General features: G+C 42.3%; 1 protein-coding gene across 1 annotated transcript; it reads right to left on the minus strand.

Moving 5' to 3' along the window:
* Window positions 1-1,294: 1,294 nt before the first annotated feature.
* On the minus strand, window positions 1,295-17,509 carry ptcd3 (pentatricopeptide repeat domain 3). Its single transcript, XM_022225005.2, has 24 exons — window positions 17,363-17,509; window positions 16,907-16,996; window positions 16,702-16,747; window positions 16,470-16,538; window positions 16,102-16,209; window positions 15,623-15,746; window positions 15,132-15,247; window positions 14,901-14,998; window positions 14,348-14,435; window positions 13,852-13,995; window positions 12,934-13,078; window positions 12,534-12,584; window positions 12,063-12,143; window positions 11,784-11,812; window positions 11,448-11,554; window positions 10,881-10,959; window positions 10,535-10,625; window positions 9,906-9,994; window positions 9,601-9,680; window positions 9,106-9,174; window positions 8,454-8,495; window positions 8,183-8,246; window positions 3,902-3,996; window positions 1,295-2,276 (listed from the first exon to the last, which is right to left on the minus strand). The coding sequence occupies exons 1-24, from the start codon at window positions 17,446-17,448 to the stop codon at window positions 2,219-2,221; spliced, it is 2,049 nt and encodes a 682-aa protein (XP_022080697.2). The 5' UTR covers window positions 17,449-17,509; the 3' UTR covers window positions 1,295-2,218.
* Between the last annotated feature and the right edge of the window lie 342 nt (window positions 17,510-17,851).

Here is a 17,851-nt window from a genome sequence, read left to right on the forward strand (position 1 = left end):
TCAGGGCTAGGGATTTATTTTAATAGTATTGAGCGTTCTAAGAGTCCCCTCCAATAGTAAAGTCACCCATGGTGCTGTAAAAATCCAGGAGGCATTCTTTCAACCCGAAACACGCACTGCTGAAACAAACCAATACACTTACTATGGAAAGATGTCCAAATGCCCAACTGAACACCGAAATAAACACTCGATCTACGCTTTGTATTGTGGCCATGGGCGTAAATCCGGGGGGTTATACCTCCACACCGCTTCATTGAGGTGGTGGGGTAGGCTATTGAATCACCCCCCCACACACACACTCACCCACACTCTCTCTCTCTCTTTTGTGTGAGCAAAAACATTAAAGCGGTTTGTGAAGAATTTGTTTAGATTTCCAACGATAAAAATGCATTCGATATCACTCAAAAAAGGAAAACCAGTTTGAAAAAGCCATAAATAAGCCATTTTGAATACATAATTACGGATGTATTGCACATTGACCTCTACATAGAGTCACATGGTGTAATTCCCTCCCTCACTTTTCAAATTTTCATGTTCGGGCAAAGTCACCCCCCTTCCCCCTATTTTCGGCACAAATTTATGTCACTTCATGCTTCTCGCCTGTAGTCATAGAGGCGTCCTTCGGGAATTTCAGAGGGGATCAAGACGATGTTTATGCACGATCAACGCACAAAATCAGCGCGCAACTCGAAATAAAAAGAGGTTTCTGCAGCAACTTTCTCTTTCGTACTTAAACTTCAAAATGCACCCAAGCGAAGGTTTGAAAGGATATGCGTCAACAAGGAGAAACGTATCGGTTTGTTTTGTTCAGAGTACACCTCTTTCTGGTGTACTTTGAGCAAAGTAAGTTGATAAATTTCTTTCTTGTGACCTTAACTACCGCAGTGTCTATGCGGTTACAGTCTAACATTTGTCAATACAAAGGGTTGCATAAGTTCGGGGCAGAGCCCGAGTAGAGCCCCGTTATCTGCGAATCAATACATGTATCAAAGTTTATTTACTCAAAAAGAAATGTTGAAACTGGAGCATTAGTTCCGTTATTTAATCAGGTTTTTTTGGGTAACAAAATAAACCTTTGTGAGATAGGCTCCCGAATTTTTGTTGCTGACGATGAATTGAACGAGCGGAGTATATTGTTACGAATACATGTACATCAATTTATCTTTTTCACGGGGCAAAATCCTATCACACTAAAAGTCAAACATTTCAGTTTAAAGAACTGGAGTAGAAAATCACCACCTTTCCGACGGGTCAACCACACTGAGCTGATCAGCGAAACAAAAGACCTGAGCGATCTCCGTGAAACATGTTTTCGTCTTTATTTCTTTCCTTATAAAACGTTGTTGCGCGTGACATGTCAGGCCCAAGGGAGTCGTTGCCAAGTATTATAGAGCGCCCTCTATCATTTACGGGCGAGCCAATACACGTGTGGGAATCGTTGTCCTCATAGGAGGGCCGAGACATACTTGCCTCATCGTTTTTTTGGGGGGGGGTTCAGTAATGGTTTCATAAGTTGACATGAATGTAAATTTATTTCGGGGAGGTGCAATTTGTTGATATACATTAATGAAAAATATTTAACGGGTACAAAATTCCACACATTTTGCACTTCCCTCATTGTGTAAAAAGGAAGCAGAAAAGAACCATTAATCAGCAGAAATAAAAAGGCCCCAGAGTAAATCTAGAGGCTTTTTAAATGCCTTTACTTTGCTTGTTCTGTGATAGCGAAAGAAGCACTAATGCCCAAACAACAGAAAACTGTGTCATAACATTCAAAAGGTCAGGATTGTTGGTTGTTTATTCAGTCAACGCAAAGTCCACTTCCTGGCTGGATGTAAACAATTTTTTTTTCATAGTCTCTTGGAAGTGCATTGCCGGGATACACAAAATGGTTCCAAGGCCGTGGAGCTCCCCGATGGCCGACTGCTTCTTCCTAGTCTGTGTCCGAGCAGACCTATTGATGTGTCTGGTTCCACGTCCCATTAATTTAGGCCACGCGTGTCATACATGGAGCAGGGGACTGTCCACAAAGCGAATGACACTGTTCAACCTGTCCTGGTCCTTTTCTACGACCAACCTTTTCACAGGTCTGAAACAATGGCCGCCATCCTCAGCATGACCCCCCCCTCCTCTCCAGGCTGTGGCCTGACAGTGAGCCAGGATTGGTGGAAACACCCCCCTGAAAGTTGGGGCTTCAGGGGTGGATGAGCCCGGGCAATCACTGTGCCCCTGCCTCGTCCAAGTCTTCCTCTGCCAAAATGGCATCGATCTTCTTTCTGGAAACCACAAGAAACAAATACCAAGGGGGATTGGAAAGGATTAGTCAGGCGTGCTCTGAGTTGTACGAGGGTAAGGTGGTGACATCGAGAGGTGATTTTGCCCTATGTGATACAGTTGCTTAGCAACAGAACACCATGTTCTTCAATGCGTGGAGTCCGCCATGAAAACTGTAAGCATTGACAAAACACATGATTTTTGGGAGGGAAGGGACAAAATCTTAAACAGTCGTCATTACAGCGACGATATAATCTTCCAAAATGCTCTTGGGGCCTTGCTCTGAGCAAGAAGGAAATCTTGTACTGCAATAGACTATTGACAAGAACACAATATAAAATCAGTGCTCTGAAACATGTTTAAGAGCATTGATTTTATATTATATTCCTGTTAACATTCTGATCATGGTGCTATGCAGCCGTTCCATATTTCACTGAAATAGACCACATCTGTTTGACTTTTATTCATTAAACTAATTTTCTATGGCCAGTACATGTATATCTAAATTTCGCCGAATTTTCTCGCCCGGTTTCATGTCATAAGGACCTCTTAATGCAATATTTCAGTAAGGACCTTTTAGCTCTGACACAATGACATGACCCTAGGCTGTACTTAAACCTCTTGGGCTTTTTTCTCCTACTGAAAACATTTTGGTTGGGAAGTTTGAAAAATACTTCAAAATTCACCTTCTTTTTTCTCACCACGAAAGAAGTAGGGGGATGATCCAATAGCCCATCCTCCCCCGTCAAGAAAATGTGTGAGGGGGGCACTGGTGGAAAGAGAGGGGGAGGGGGAGTGGCCCCCCCACTTTTTTTTCGACTGGGGGCATGCCCCCCCCGCCCACTGTTTGCAGAGTCAATAATAGGGTGGGGCTTAATGGATCGGCCTATTAATGGCTGATGCCTGATGGTCTAACACCTGGCCCTCCCCCCCACTTTGAAAATTGTTCCGCCAGCACGGGGAGGGGATATAACCTATCCCCCGGGATTTATACCCTTGATCTGATAGATCCCTATCTCTCCAAAGGCACGAGGAAGATAAACACAGCAAAAGACTCACTATTCAGTGATGCTGCAGAGGCATCTTACTACGAATGTCTGAATGTAATTAGTAATGAGTCAGTTTTGATACAAGAACAGTGGCAACGAAGAACTTGTGAGGACCACCAAACTCACAACAGCCCACTGAGAGAAATCTGATTTGGCTCTCATCCAAGTTTTTCCTCTTGACAGCAATTATCAATTAATGCAAGTTATAGCCACATTTCAGTGGTTGGCAAATATCGGATTATCGGTCTGAAATGCGGGTCAAGCATCAACAAACGGGTGGATTTTGAAACCATACTGGGGACCCAACTGCCAAGACTTTGTCACGCAAGTCCTATTTTCGCTCCCCCAGTGCTGGGAAATGAAAAAAAAAATCATCCATTGAGCCCAAGTTTAAAGTGGAGCGGTTAATCAAAAAATGCGATAAAAATGTAACTAAAGTTTATCGCAAAACGAGATTCAAAGGAACACCGCTATTGCTGGTTACAGCTTTTGAGGCGACAGGTTGTACTATTATTGCACAAGCATCTTGAGAAAAAAGAAAAACTACAGGCAGGTTTTTAGGGAAAAACACTACCTACCTCTCTTGGGGAAGAAGGGTCAATTGACCTTTGACCCTGTCAATAAACTGCAGTGCCAGGGTGGAACTAACACTTGAAACAAACTGTAAACAACTCTAAGAATAAAAGTAGAAAATAAAATGAATGTTAGTTCGGGAAAAAAAAATTGTCAGTAGTGGCAAACAACTCCAGAAAAAACTAGAGGAATGTGGCTGTGAACAAACACAGAGCTGCTTCAGATTTAGAGCCTTTCCTAAACATCATTTCTATACTTTGTGAGCTATTTAATTCCGAGAAGAAAAATCTTTTAGAAAAGGTGATTCCAACAGACCAGTCACTTGGACAAGTCCTTGCTTTTTTCTCGGACCGCAGATGCTGGAACGAGCACGAACTGCGCGGCACAGGGCTTTTCCTCACTTGTGCCCTGGTAGCTGCCCCAAGTGTGTGTACATGTATAGTAGGCACCATACTGGGGGTAAAGGTCACCTTGTACACAAATTATATCGGACGATCTTACTTGTAAACAGCGCTATTACTTCATACTTGGCTCTTAAATACAGATCGTGGTATCATGCACATATATATCTGAAATTAGTGATTTGAAATTTACAGTTTTTCTGCAGAATTCTCAAGTAATTGGACTTAAGTTCCAGAAATTATGACAGAAAGACAGTCTAGTATGCATGCAAATTCGTACACATAAAAATGGTGAAAAACTAGTACAAAATCAACGAATGGGGTCATGATGATGCCACTTCAGACGTGCAATCAGGATTGACTGTTGACTTACTGAGTGAATTTCATAATGATCAGACATTGCCTAATATGTAGAATTCAAATCGCACATTATGGTGACGTCATCATGATGTCACCAGATTTTTCAACAAATGGATATCTAAGAGACCTGCAGGAGGTCTAGCAAAAGAATTTTGAAAAAAAAATTGATTTGTTTAGGAGAGATGTCAAAAAGAATGTCAAAATGGCAGAAATTTCAAAATCGTCAAAAAATCAGGTGATGATGTCATCATGACTTAACCCCAAATTTTACATGTAACACATCTGGATTTGCTTTGGTGCAGAATTTCAACCCACTGGGACAAATGGTTCCAGAGATACAAGCCCGAAAACAATTCAACTTTGTGGGTTTGTTACGTGACAAGTGATGACATCTTGTAGGACCATCCTTGGATGGTGGTCTAAGTACATGCAAAGTTTGAGGGCAATCATTCTTACTAAAGTGCCAAAGTGCTATGGCGGCAGGATTACTGAAACGAAAACACCAAAAAAAACGGTTATTGTTAAAAATTGGATTTTTTCTTTATCAACATGTCATTATTCTGTGGGATATTCCATTTTTTTCTATCAGGTTTCATGACCTAAAGCATGCCTCTCTTAATCCTATTAACACCAACTTGTGTACTGTGGAGAAGTTCTTTTCGCTGAAACATCCAATCTTCTGACGCGGGTCATGTTTTGACTAAGTAAAAATCCTCCTAACCCCTATCCCCCCACCAGCTGTGCACTGGACGTGTTTTGCGTAATTACACATTTTTCCCCTTCTTAATCCTAATGTTTTCTCCAAAAAATGCTGCAGACCATCTGTGACATTGTTGGAACTTAGAAAAAGAAAGGCATTTCGAGGGTTTTGTGTTCCTGTCTCTTGAAAAGTGTCCTGTACTTCACCATCGCGACACAGAGAACAAAAACTAGAGCTGCTTTGGCAGTGTAGCTGAAGCAGCTAATGACGGGCAAGTTTAAAAAAGGGAAATTATTCAATCGACTCGGGAATAGTGTCAAAAGAGCACTATGCAGAGGACGAGAACACTGATTGAAGGTGGCATATCCAATCTGGCATGGCACATGAGTAACGGGGTATGCGTAAATCAACCTTAGAACACAAAAAAGATACGTCCGTCAACCCAAAAACAAATGCAGAGATCTCATGGATCTCCACTATGTATGCCTGGCCCAGAGTTAACTTAATATAGTGGTATGAAAGAGATATAAGCCAGGACGTGCCCAGTGAACACAACGGCGATTCGCATCAACGGCATTCGCATCAAACCCAACATGGCAAACAAGACTATTTCCGAGGGTGGCCCGGTGCAAAGCTTGTCAAACCGCTGACAGAACTGTGACAAATGTTATCGGTGCTAAACTGATGGGCAACCTTCCAAATTACATAAGACTTTACGACGAGATCGATCAACCCAAAGATATAGGTCATCAATAGTGGAAGCCTTTGAGAGCGACACTCAGGACCTGCTCTTGGCACATGTTCATAAAGTCTACAAGGTTTTTGTCTTCTCCCCCATTTATCTATCTGATAGATCAGATCTATCTGATCTGACAGTGTGCCTGTGAGCACACTGTCAACTTTACATCAGTGGCTCCCAATGGTATATGCTCAATTTCTCCCATCTAGTTTCTTCTGCACTACCTTGCCAACAGCAGCAAATTGTTCACTCCGACGGACCACTGAAGGGGGGGGGGCTTCAGTGAAGCTCAGTGGCATCAAGGCACGCCTTAGATTCTACTTTTAAGTGTTAAGTCTACATATTTATCATATTTTCAAGTACACTTGCAGCGGGAACATTCGGTTATGGTGACGTTGGAATTCACGAGAGTGGTGCGTGGGCAGCCTCGACCCAGGAAGAACCTGTACACCAAGTCCGGAGTTCAACAGTCCAGCAAGGAGCTTTTGTTTTTCCTGCATTCAGGACTGCGTCTGTTAGTAGGCACAGGTTGAAATTGTCTCTGTTGAGTAAATGAAGCCGCTGTGACAATAGACCGATTGCCCCCCGCTAAAGTCACGTGACCTATATTAGGTATTTCAAGATCAACAAACACGGCGTCCACCAAAAGCAAAGTGTTTCATCAGAATCATTTATCGAAAATAAAGCCGATGATAAACAACAGTCCAAACACACAACAACAAACAGATGCACACCTATTGTAGAATTAAACGGTCCCAATATTGGGTTCTGTAGTTCGGTTAGCATCAAAGCTTGAGTTTATCAAATTCTTGGTTTGTCTCTTAACTTCTTGAAAACCAGCCACGAAGCAGTGAGAGAGTACACATTTTTGTCGATATTGTATGCAAAACAACGAAGATCTATAAATGGATTCACAAATGTGGTAAGCAAATCCTCCACCCCCAAACTCCTACAGTCCCGCAAACACTCCTTATGACTCATGGGAAAGGACATCTGACCTCTCTGCAAACTTCTGTAAGAAGCGTTCTTTGACAAGGTCAGTGGCTCTTGGCAATGAGTTTGGAGATTGCAGACGACAGTTTCTCAGCCTTTCTCCAGGATACTGGTTATCTCAACAGTTGACAGATTTGACCATTTTTATCATCAATTGGGAGAGATGAACTTCGGAAAGGTCAGTCATGGCGATTTCATATAAGGCTGCCAACAAACAGTACAGGCCACAGTCCATCAGTCTATCAGTCAGGATTACCTATTTAAACTGCACTTTCTTTTGTCCTGTGCCCAAATGACACAGCTATGGCTGGCAACAGCGCACGTGTCTATGGGAAGGGGCTCCCATAGCCGCATATATAATTTGCAGCCACAACTTTTCGACATGGCCTCTGTCTCTGGGCACAGACTATCACTTATCTGGTAGTCATGATACCAGACCTCAGAAAGCCAATTGGCTAACCTCCGACACTCTGAACAGGAAGAGGGTTGACAATTATAACTCACTTCATATCCAACATAAATATGAGAAATATACACCATGAACAACTCTATCAGTGTATGACAATCATGGACAATGATGCCCTGGTTTATGCAATTCTACCTCACTTTCTTGATACTTTTCAAGAAAAAAGATACATGTATTATGTTTGCTATAGCTGTCTGGTACAATAAACAGTCTGGTATAAACCACAAAATGAGAAATGATTCCAAAAAGCAAGATCCTAGATGTACTTTTGTCCCACCCAGAACAAATATTTAGCCATTTCCAAAATTTGGACAAGGGAAAAACCCACAATCGGATGTGGTCGGAAGAAACAACAAAAACTTTGGCAGAAAAATGGGTGGTAATCGGAAAATCCGAACGGCATACATGTTGGAAATGCGCAATTTCAAAGCAGGTTGGGGGGAGGGAATGAAAAGACCAGGATTGAAACTAAGCTTCACCGTGCCGTGCAACACAAGGGCGCACCTTAAGGAAGTGGCTCTGGAAAGTTTAGGAGGACAGGATTTTTTAGGCACTCCTATCGCTGGGGCAGAGAGGTTCCATAGAGGACAGAGGACAAAACACAAGTGACAACGTGAATTTACTCACAATTGCTTTCTGGTTATCGCTGGCCTCGATGCAAGCCTCCAGGTACTCCTCCAGAAGAATGTTGCTTCCAATAAAAACAATTGAAACCAAACAAAATATGTCAAATGCAATTCATAACAGCACTGTATTAAGTTCCACGAGTCATTACAAAGCTCACGATGGTGAGCTTTTACTGTGAGCTCTGTGATGCAGCGTATACTTTCTGAAAACAGATACAAAGACACATTTCAGAAATCTTATTTGAGAAAAAAAGATTCACAGTTTAACATACCCTGGAAGCTTGTTCTCTTCCTTAAAGAGATCCAGGACCTCCCTGCGGAATGTAAGTGTGAAAGTAACGATCAAATTCCACCAAAGACACAATTGAAAAGTTCACCATTCCAATTCCAAACTAGTACCAAAAAAATCAGAGACATCTAATGTTCAATGTCAAATACTGCATCACAGAAAACGTGACAGGATCTGAAAGTCTAGAATTGGTGATCAGACATGGATCTAGGATTAGCAACAACAGGTGGGCAGGGTTCCTGCACCTAAAGGACAATTAAATTCTGTGACTTTTGCATGACTTTTCCATGACCAAATTATGAAAATCCATGATTCAATGCCGCAATTTCTTTGAATCTTCTGACTTTTAAAGTTGCAAATAAAAACACACATTTTAGTACTTATATCTGATAACAGAAATCACACACAATGTTTAAAAAATTCCATGACTTTTCCATGACTTTAGTCATTTTTATCAAATTCAATGACTTTTCCAGGCCTGGAAAACGAAAACAAATTTCCAAGACTTTTCCAGGCCGCGGGAACCCTGGGTGGGTGACCTGTCTTCAACAGAGGCCTGACAATGCCGTATGTCTAATCTGAAGATAGTAAGGCTCATTTCCAGAATACAATTTCTTCTGTAAATTGGCCCTTACCATGCTTTATCCAGTTGTTTAGCCTTAAGGCAGATCAGAGCTAGATGGGTCAGACTGCTTGACCGCCACCTGTAAAAAACACCCACAAGAGACTCAGTTGTTGGTTTAAGACAGGATACTTTGTCAATCGCAGCGCCTTCAAACTGATTTCTAACTTCATTTGCTATGAACAAAAGATCGCGGATCTGCAAGAAATCAAATTTATTGTTCACTGAACAGAGCACAAAGGAGAATTTCGAATGGAATGCTCAAGTTGCTTTGGGCATCGGTTGATGAGGGATTTTGGAAATGTTGGAGACTAGCAGCTATCCCCAAGAGAAATCTCAACCTCCTAGATCCTCTGACGTCCATCGAGAAGCAGAATCTGGAGAAATCCGCAGGACGGAGGAAGGTATCTCCAAGCCACTAGCACTTCACATGGGGGCAATAAGCTCTTGAAAACCTAAGTGTCCGGTTGTGAAATTTTTCTATTGATGTGATCAGTGAATGACTTACTCTACAGGGTCCCTCCTCGATTTTGAGGCCGCTATGACCAACTTGATTTCCATGGCAATGTCGAAGAACTCTGAGGTTAGCTTTGGGCCAAGAAAAACCAAATTAAAGTCTGTCACTGATGTATTTCCGATTGCACAAAGCCAAACTGAATGCACAGTAAAGCTTACAAGTCCATACATGAGAGCATGGGCAATGCATCTGCACTGTCTTCTAATAGTGTTCAGTGTATTAGTCTGTAACTACTTAGATTCTGTGAGTCACCGTTATCAATGTCAAGTGGTTTAGACCCTCAGTGACTAACTTACCTTGTTGTCTGCATCAGTTGCTTGGGACATTACGGACAGAAGCGTTTCCAGAAGTGGCTGCCGGTAATGATGGCTGAAGTGACAAATGTCTGATTGACAGTAAAAACAAAAATTGATACTCTTTCCCAAATTAGCAATTGTATAGCCGTTACAGACTGAGCCATCGTACTGGATTACAGGCCATTACTGTAATGACACTAAACTTATGGATAGCTGGTACGTGCAAGTGACACATCATTTTGACCCAATAGGTACTGGGACTTGCAAAAATGTGAATCAGGTTCCCCAATGCTCGCAGTGAGGTGCCTTGAGTCTCCTTGGACTGGTCTATTTTGCGTTTCGTAGGTATAATATTTTATGCTCTGCATGATTAGCGCTCGTAACAAAATGGTCCAACAGCTGCCTTTATCTGCCAGTTATAGTGTCGGCAAAGAGCCTACGTGAAAAGGCAGTTTCCTGCAATGACGACCTCTGACCCACGCGGAACTCAATTTAGATATTTTCACTTGCACAGATTGGCACCATATACTAAATGGGATTCTAGGATTTACATAGCACCTATAGTGTAGTTATCCGACATGAGAACAGAAAATTGTTGAAAATAATCTATGAAAAAACAAAACAATCACCTTTCCAGATAACGGCAGCTTTGTCGTATGTACCAGCTGTTTCCATAGACCTCAACATCTCAATATAAACTTGGGCATTTGGAATCAAAGCCTGTGATAAGGAAAAATTTAAAATCTTGGCTTCAACGGTCAAATAGCCCCCAAAAAACAGATCTGGTACTAGTAAAATAATTTAATTCCCACCAAAAAAAACACCAATTTCTTGATCTTAAGCTATTCCAGACCACGTTATGGCCAAATCGGAAGCTCAAACAATGAAATCAAGTGAATTAAATGATCGACACATTCGAGGAATCATAGCCCAGACTTCTGCTGCTTGAATGGTATATTGAATTGATGATCTTACCGAGGGTACCAGTTTCTCGTAGTACTCCATCATGGCATCCACGCTGTCCATGAGACAGATGAGATTGAAAAATTTACCACTGAAATCAAATCAAAACATTTCATGTTGACGACGTTTCAAATGTTATTGGAAATGTTGCTACTTTTTGTGAAAAGAAGTTAAGACTTTACTGGGTTTTGTTGCTTTGTGGTCTTTTTTGTTCAGATTTTAAACAATGAGTTCCACAAATTTGCAAAAAAAAATCAAACTGTTCACTTGTAAACACTCCATTTCAGTCTTATTGCTTGACGATATTAATCTCAGACTTTTACAAAATAGAAAAAAATTCGGACTTTTTTAGTATCTTCAGAGGTAAGCACTTAATTTTGATTAAACTTTCAAGATATTCATGAAGGACCCTTCCTGAATCCTCCAAAATCTCCAAATACGGTTTTCTGTCTGCAACTAACAAGGAGCACAAACAGCACTTGAGTTCAGCCTTCTGCAATCCCACAAAATCCTACAGAAACCTCCCGTCAGATTCTGTGAGGGCCTGGGAGGGGGGAGGGTTGCAAAATCCAAGCTTACTAGTAGACGTTCTGGGCAAAATAGTCGCCGGCCAGCTTGTAATTCTCGCCGGTGTTAAGCAGCAGGTCCACCCTGTAGGCAAGCTCCAGGTCCTTCAGCGACAAACACTGTCAGCCGCAAGTGTCAAGGGAAAACAAGAAAACGGCACGTCTTCATAAGCAGTGAAAAATTCCATCCAAATCGCAACTAAGCTTGAAGGTTTGTTTAAAGTCATTTCCACCTGCTTGTATCAAGTGAAGCGATATCATGCATGCCAAAAGAACCCCCAAATTAAGTACGACACAAAATAACCACAACCCGAACCCTGCCCCCCCCCAAAAAGTGAACTATACTCACGATATTCATTGCATTCTTGAAGAAGAAAACTGTAAATTAAAAGGCATGAAAGTGGACAAGATGTAAAACAGTCCGAGTCGGCTTAAAATCCACAAATACACCGCTTATGTTATGAAGGATGTTCTTTTCACCATACAACCCCAATTTTAAAAATGTGCACATGTTGGGAGGGTAGACAAATTTCAAAGGCCCCACTTGTTCGACGCTTGGAGTTATCGGAGCAGCTCTTGCCATCTCCATTTCAAGAAACTGATTGAAAGTGCTGGCTGGGCAGCTTACCGTCTTGTTCGTGTCTCAACGAAAAGCTGGTGCCATCAATGGTATCCATGATGTCATACAGGACATCACTGGGAGGAAGTGCTGGAGTGAAGACAAAATATCAATACAGAGAGGAGCAACAAATTGAAAAATCACGTTGGGAAAAAGAACAAAAATTAAGCCAAAAAAAGTTAGGCTTTCCAGCCGTAAAATATTTGTTCAGTTAGCCATTGATGCAACAAAATACTTCAATTTTTGTTTGTATTGCTTTGATTTTCAACTTGTAAATACAAGATTTTGAAAAAAGGTTCGATCATTCAGTAATCCACCGAATATCCAAAAACTCGAATATCTGGCACAGGCCTAATATATGGACAGGGTTTACAACATTTTTATGATCCTACCATGCATTTATGAAAAGCAGTGCATTTAAAGTTTAAGTTTATGGTACACATTGAACCATGATGACTGGACATGATTTCAAACACTCACAATCTTTGTAGAAAATCATCAGCAGAAGATTGTAGGTTCCTAAACTAGGCTCTGTTAACAAAAAAAAACTAAATTCGGTCATTGGTTTTAAGAAATGTACAGCACATTTGACATGCATGAAAAGCTTGTACGGAGGTGAAAATCTTTCTCTTTTTAGCAATGTGACAAGGTCTATGGTAGCATCGTGTAAAATCTCTTTAGGAGTAGATAAAGTAATGAAAAAAAACGGTGCGCTCAACGTTTCAGACAGTGGACTGTCCATTGTCACATTTTTAATTCACCATAACCTTCGGTAGGTACGGTAGTTGTGAAAAAGGGTTGGCATCGTGTGATACAAACTCTGCCCATCATGGAGGAGGGTTAACGTGCGAGGGGCGGGATAGGGTAGGATGTTACAGACCTACGCCGATGGCTTTCATCTCGCTGACGGTCTGCAGAGCCTTCTTGCGCCCGACCACGCCCATGATCCTCAGGTCGTCCAGCATGGTGTTGAAGGTGCTCAGGTTGGGCCGCACCCCTTCCAGATGCATTTGCTTCATCAGTTGCTGTTGAGGGGAAGAGGAACTGAAGTGAGCACCTACCCGACTCGGGGGATTCGAACCGCAAACCATCAGACTGGCGCTTCGGTACTCAACCGACCAATCGGAGCTGCCAGAGCTAAAACCTGTTACTGTGCTCTTATGAAAATCATCCATGTGGCTTAAAAGCCTCCAGCGGACAAAGGATATGACCTCGTGTGACTTGCAAGCATGCTTTAAAGTTCAGAGCACGAGCAGTCAGTGTATGAATGCGGCACTGACACAGTATCAGCAACTCCTTGGATAAGTTTTCAGCCGGCAAACTGACTGGTAACAGTTTCAAGGAACGATGAAAATACATCTTCACGTCCTGAAAGCGGCATTCTGACTAGAGCAACGTGCTTCAAGGTTGAAATCCCATTCACAAGAGCTCCCTTAAAAAGAAGTGCCAAATGGTCCTTATGGCAAATGCCGGGCCAATCAATAACTTTGGGGTGTTTTAGCAGGTGCAGTGAAGCGAGAATGAAGAGAGTGCCATAAAGGCAGTCTCAATTGTCAATGTTAATCTTAGTCAAGGATGTGAGACATGGTCGTAATCAAGTCCGCCACATCCAAGTCCGAAGTCCTTTCAGTTTGAGTTTGAGTCCTAACAAATGAGTTCCAGTCCATCCAAAAGTGGACTCAAGTACAGACTCAACTCAGGCCAACACTGCTTTACAAAAGAATAACAACTTCTGGCGAGAGTTTGCGGTTCAGTTTTAGTTATTTTCAGTGTTCAAGCAGGCCAGGGGGCTACTTACATATATGACCTTCCACCGCTCCATGTAATCCTCCCTAATGTAGACCACGCCCTTAATGAGGGCATTATAGGTCTGGACGTCAGCCTGGATTCCCCTCTCTTGCATCTCATTGTACATGATGAAGGCTTTCGTGGCTGCCCCATGCTAGATTATACCAAAACAAATTCATCTTTTAAAAAACCGAGGGTCTATTTAGTCGACCATTTAGGGACCAAGCCCTGGTAAATGATTTCATTGCTGGTAATCAATAGTATTTGTCGTTAGTACAGAGTGAACCATTGACCCTGAAATAATTACACAGGATAACAGAGACTGAGAATGCATGGACCACAGCAAGCAACGGCAACATGTGACCGACGATGGGATTTTGTCCCCAAAGAGCAGTACATCTAAGTGGGACGGTATTGCCATGGGCATTGGTTAAAAAAAAAACTGCAGTCATCGCTTGACCTTGCCCAGGCAAGGCAAGAGCTGACAGTCCACTCCTGCTTCCTACCTTGATCATGCCTCTGACCATGGAGCAGTAAGCGTGAGCATTTCTCTCTTGCAGTGTGTTAAACAGCTTCTCGATATCATTGTTCTCCCTGAAATTCGGAAGAGATTTTGCAACTTAGGGAGAAGCAAATTTCTAAAATTCAGGCAGAATCGCATAACCGGTGTTGACCTGAAGACTGTTAAACTTTCTAATTAGACAAAAAAACCAGTAGCACTTGAACAAGAGGTCAGGATACGACTTAACTTGGGCCGGCACTAACTACACTCAGCCGCATTGGAAAGTTGTGGCTGGGGGCTTAATATAATACGGTTGACTACGTAGACCGCTGGCTGGTGGCAGCGAGCCACTTCCAATAGATGCATGTGTCCCTGAAGCCGCTTGACTTGGACTTGGTACTGTAAAGAAAGGAGCTGAATTGCGCCCTCAATAGACACTGCATGGAGCCCACAGTATTTCTCCATTGGCAAGTCGAGATTCGTCATCCAATTAAAAGCTGTCCAAGTCCTTCCAAACTCCATTCTATTCTGTTTTTTTTCTTTTCAAATTCACTTACTTCCATCTTGCTTCCCTGCCCGTTTTTCTTTTCTTCCACGCCTGACCTTTGCTGTCAGCTTCTGACGGGTCAGTTGACTCCGTAGATTCCGAGTTATCCTGCAAGAAATTTTGCACAAGCGTCAGGGCAGAACTCAGTGATTGCTGATAACCTCTCATTTTCAAGCTTAATGTGTCAGCAGATTCAGGTAAGACTTGTCCACCGTATCCGAGGGTGAAATCATCAACTCACCGAGGCTTCTGCTTCTGCGCTTGCTCCTTGTTCTTCAGGCGTAGGCTCTCCGCTGTAGCCATGGTAACACAGCAGGTCCAACAATGCATTGCTGGTTTCCATGGATACTGCGGACCCTGGCATTATTGAATAGAATGCATAAAAGCTGAATTCTGAATTCTCTCAGGATACGACGTTAAGATTTCAAATATTAAATAAAAAGGTAATCCTTACAGTCCAGGGGACAAATTTTCTTGGCTTCTGAACTGTAATGTGGGAAAGCCCTGAGCTAGGCTAACCCCCAAAAGGACATGGGCTATGTGCACGAATTCCAAAAAGTTGGCCCCCACAAAATACGTGGGTCCTCACAGTGATGGTCCTGCATCTAGTCACACACCCATCTGTGGTTGGCACGTCCTTCTACATGGGTTCACACAGTGGTGGTGCTATATCTAGTCACACACCCCGCTCAAAAAAGAAGATAAAAACATGGTGTCTTCTTTCTTTTGTACCTGTGTCTAGGAGTTTGTAGAACATCTCAAGGGCCTCTTTCATGTCAGAATTTTCCACCCTCTCAAGCACAGCTTCCTCGCTGGGATCGCCAAACAAATAATGCTTTTCAGGAGGGTAGAATGCCTAAGTAGTTGAAATGAACACAACAAAAGGCCAGAAAAATTGGTTGGACAAAAAGTACTAGCATTGCCGATTTTATTCTGCCATTAACAGTGTTTGATCAGACGTGTACCACGGTCGTACAGGACCACACTCTCACTGCTTAAAATGTGGCGACTACCAAAACCAGAGTGAAAACATCAACAAGATTTTGCTTCGGGATTCAAGATTTTGGCCTTGACCTTTCCTTGTGACGTTTTGTCAGACCATGTCTGCCTTTAGTTGAAAAAACACTACAGTGGATCGGAAAATGTCCAATGCCCGACCGTAGCTTCACGGCCACAAAGTTGCCAGTCTGTTTTAAAGCACACGCCATTACCTCAACTTTAGGGCTGTCTCTTTGTACGGCTAGGAAGTGTTCTGGCCACTTATTGATGACGTACTGTGCTGCTTTTCTGCCTGATTCCGCTGCAAGAGCGTAGCGTCTCTGTGGAATAAACAGCCCAAAAATCAATCCAAATATCGTGAAACAAAGACAAACAAATGCAAAGAAATGTGTTTCAGTCCGAGTTAAATCAGTGTACAGTACATGTTACGTGCAACACTGCATGTGGGTGTTTAACTCACCGATCAAGTCATGTGGTTCCACAACAAATAAAGACTTAGAAGGTTAGTTCAAAGGACAAGTTCTGAAGATGAGGAGAAATTAATGATTACATAAGACAAGCATACAGAAACTGGCCTTACCCTCTCCCCTGAATTTCTGGGCAGCAAAAAGGGATCGTCGTGAAACATGTACGGAGACGCTGTGGGATCCTGCAGAAACAAAATGCATGGTAAACCTTTTCCGATCCAATTTTTCAGGCACACAAGAAGGTTACCATTAAAACTGTGTCCAAAAAATGTCCTGAATCTTAAACAAAATTACAAGTTATTCAGCAACTTTTTCCGTTTCGTAGATTTGGTTAATGTAACTCACTCTTTTGACAGTACTGCTCAAAGCTTGGAGTACGGACGTCGGATCTCTGTGAGCAAAATATTGAGCATGAGATTTAAAATGACTTCAAAATACATTTCAAATTCTGAATTTGATTCTCAAAAACCCAAAGATAAAAACAGTGCTCAAGCAAAAAGAATGAGAAAGATGTAGGATTCAAAGATATCACATTTCTGAAGGTACTTACCTATTCTTCTTTTTGGGAATGTGAATTTCTTTCTGAGGTTTCTGAGCGGCAGTTGTCTCTTGTCCTAAGCAGCTGCTCAGATACAGATGCCTGTTTGAACAGAGGAAGTGATCAAAAGATATGTTTCTGTTTTCCTCGTTTATCAAATTTTATATTTTGCCAGCATGATCTAGCATTAATCGGGTCCGAGGGGAAAGAGTTCCATATACATACGCCGCTTGCCACCCTGTGCGAAAACCCTATGAGTCTGGTCTGAAAAGTTTCAGGTGTTTTCTACGTGAATACTCCAATATCTTCTCTGCTAAATTTGACTTTTCAGGTCAGGTTATTGCTTTCAGGTCACTGTGGGGGAAAATTAGTGGCGTCCGTATGTGAAACTCCAAACTAACCATAGCTATGACGATTTATTTTGATTCATTCTTCAAAAGATACTTAATCGTTGCAAGATGTACAAACCTATGAATATGATTATGAAGACACGAGTACAAGGCAGATTTTGAAGGGGATTTGTAGAGTATAAAAACTCTCGTGGACGCCGCCATCGTGAAAATTATTGTCTTGATACCAGATATTTTCCCACGAACAGATATGCATTTGCAGGAGTCATGGTTGGGTACCTGACTGTATATGTGATTAGCCGGTTGGCCTTTATGTGACCAAAGAGGGCGTTCTTGGTGCCGATGACCGGGTTTGATCATTTGGCGCCAGTCTGATTTTCTTTCGGAGTTTCAAAAGTTTTGGACCTAGGTCTACATCTTTTCCCTCGTCACAACGAGGTTGAAAAAGTTCGAGATACAAGTTCCTTAACAGTGAATAGGGCCCAGCCCAGGCGTATTACGCTCAAATGGCGTCCAACATCTGATCGTTAACATGGCAAAATGTCAGCGTCCCGTTCAATTAGACCCGACGAGCCATGCTGGCGGCGACCGTCGACGATCCCTTTCC

The sequence above is a fragment of the Acanthaster planci genome, linkage group LG13 (genome assembly GCF_054643075.1).
Source record: "Acanthaster planci isolate LZ-2023a linkage group LG13, COTS_SCS, whole genome shotgun sequence".
Classification (NCBI taxonomy): Eukaryota; Metazoa; Echinodermata; class Asteroidea; order Valvatida; family Acanthasteridae; genus Acanthaster; species Acanthaster planci.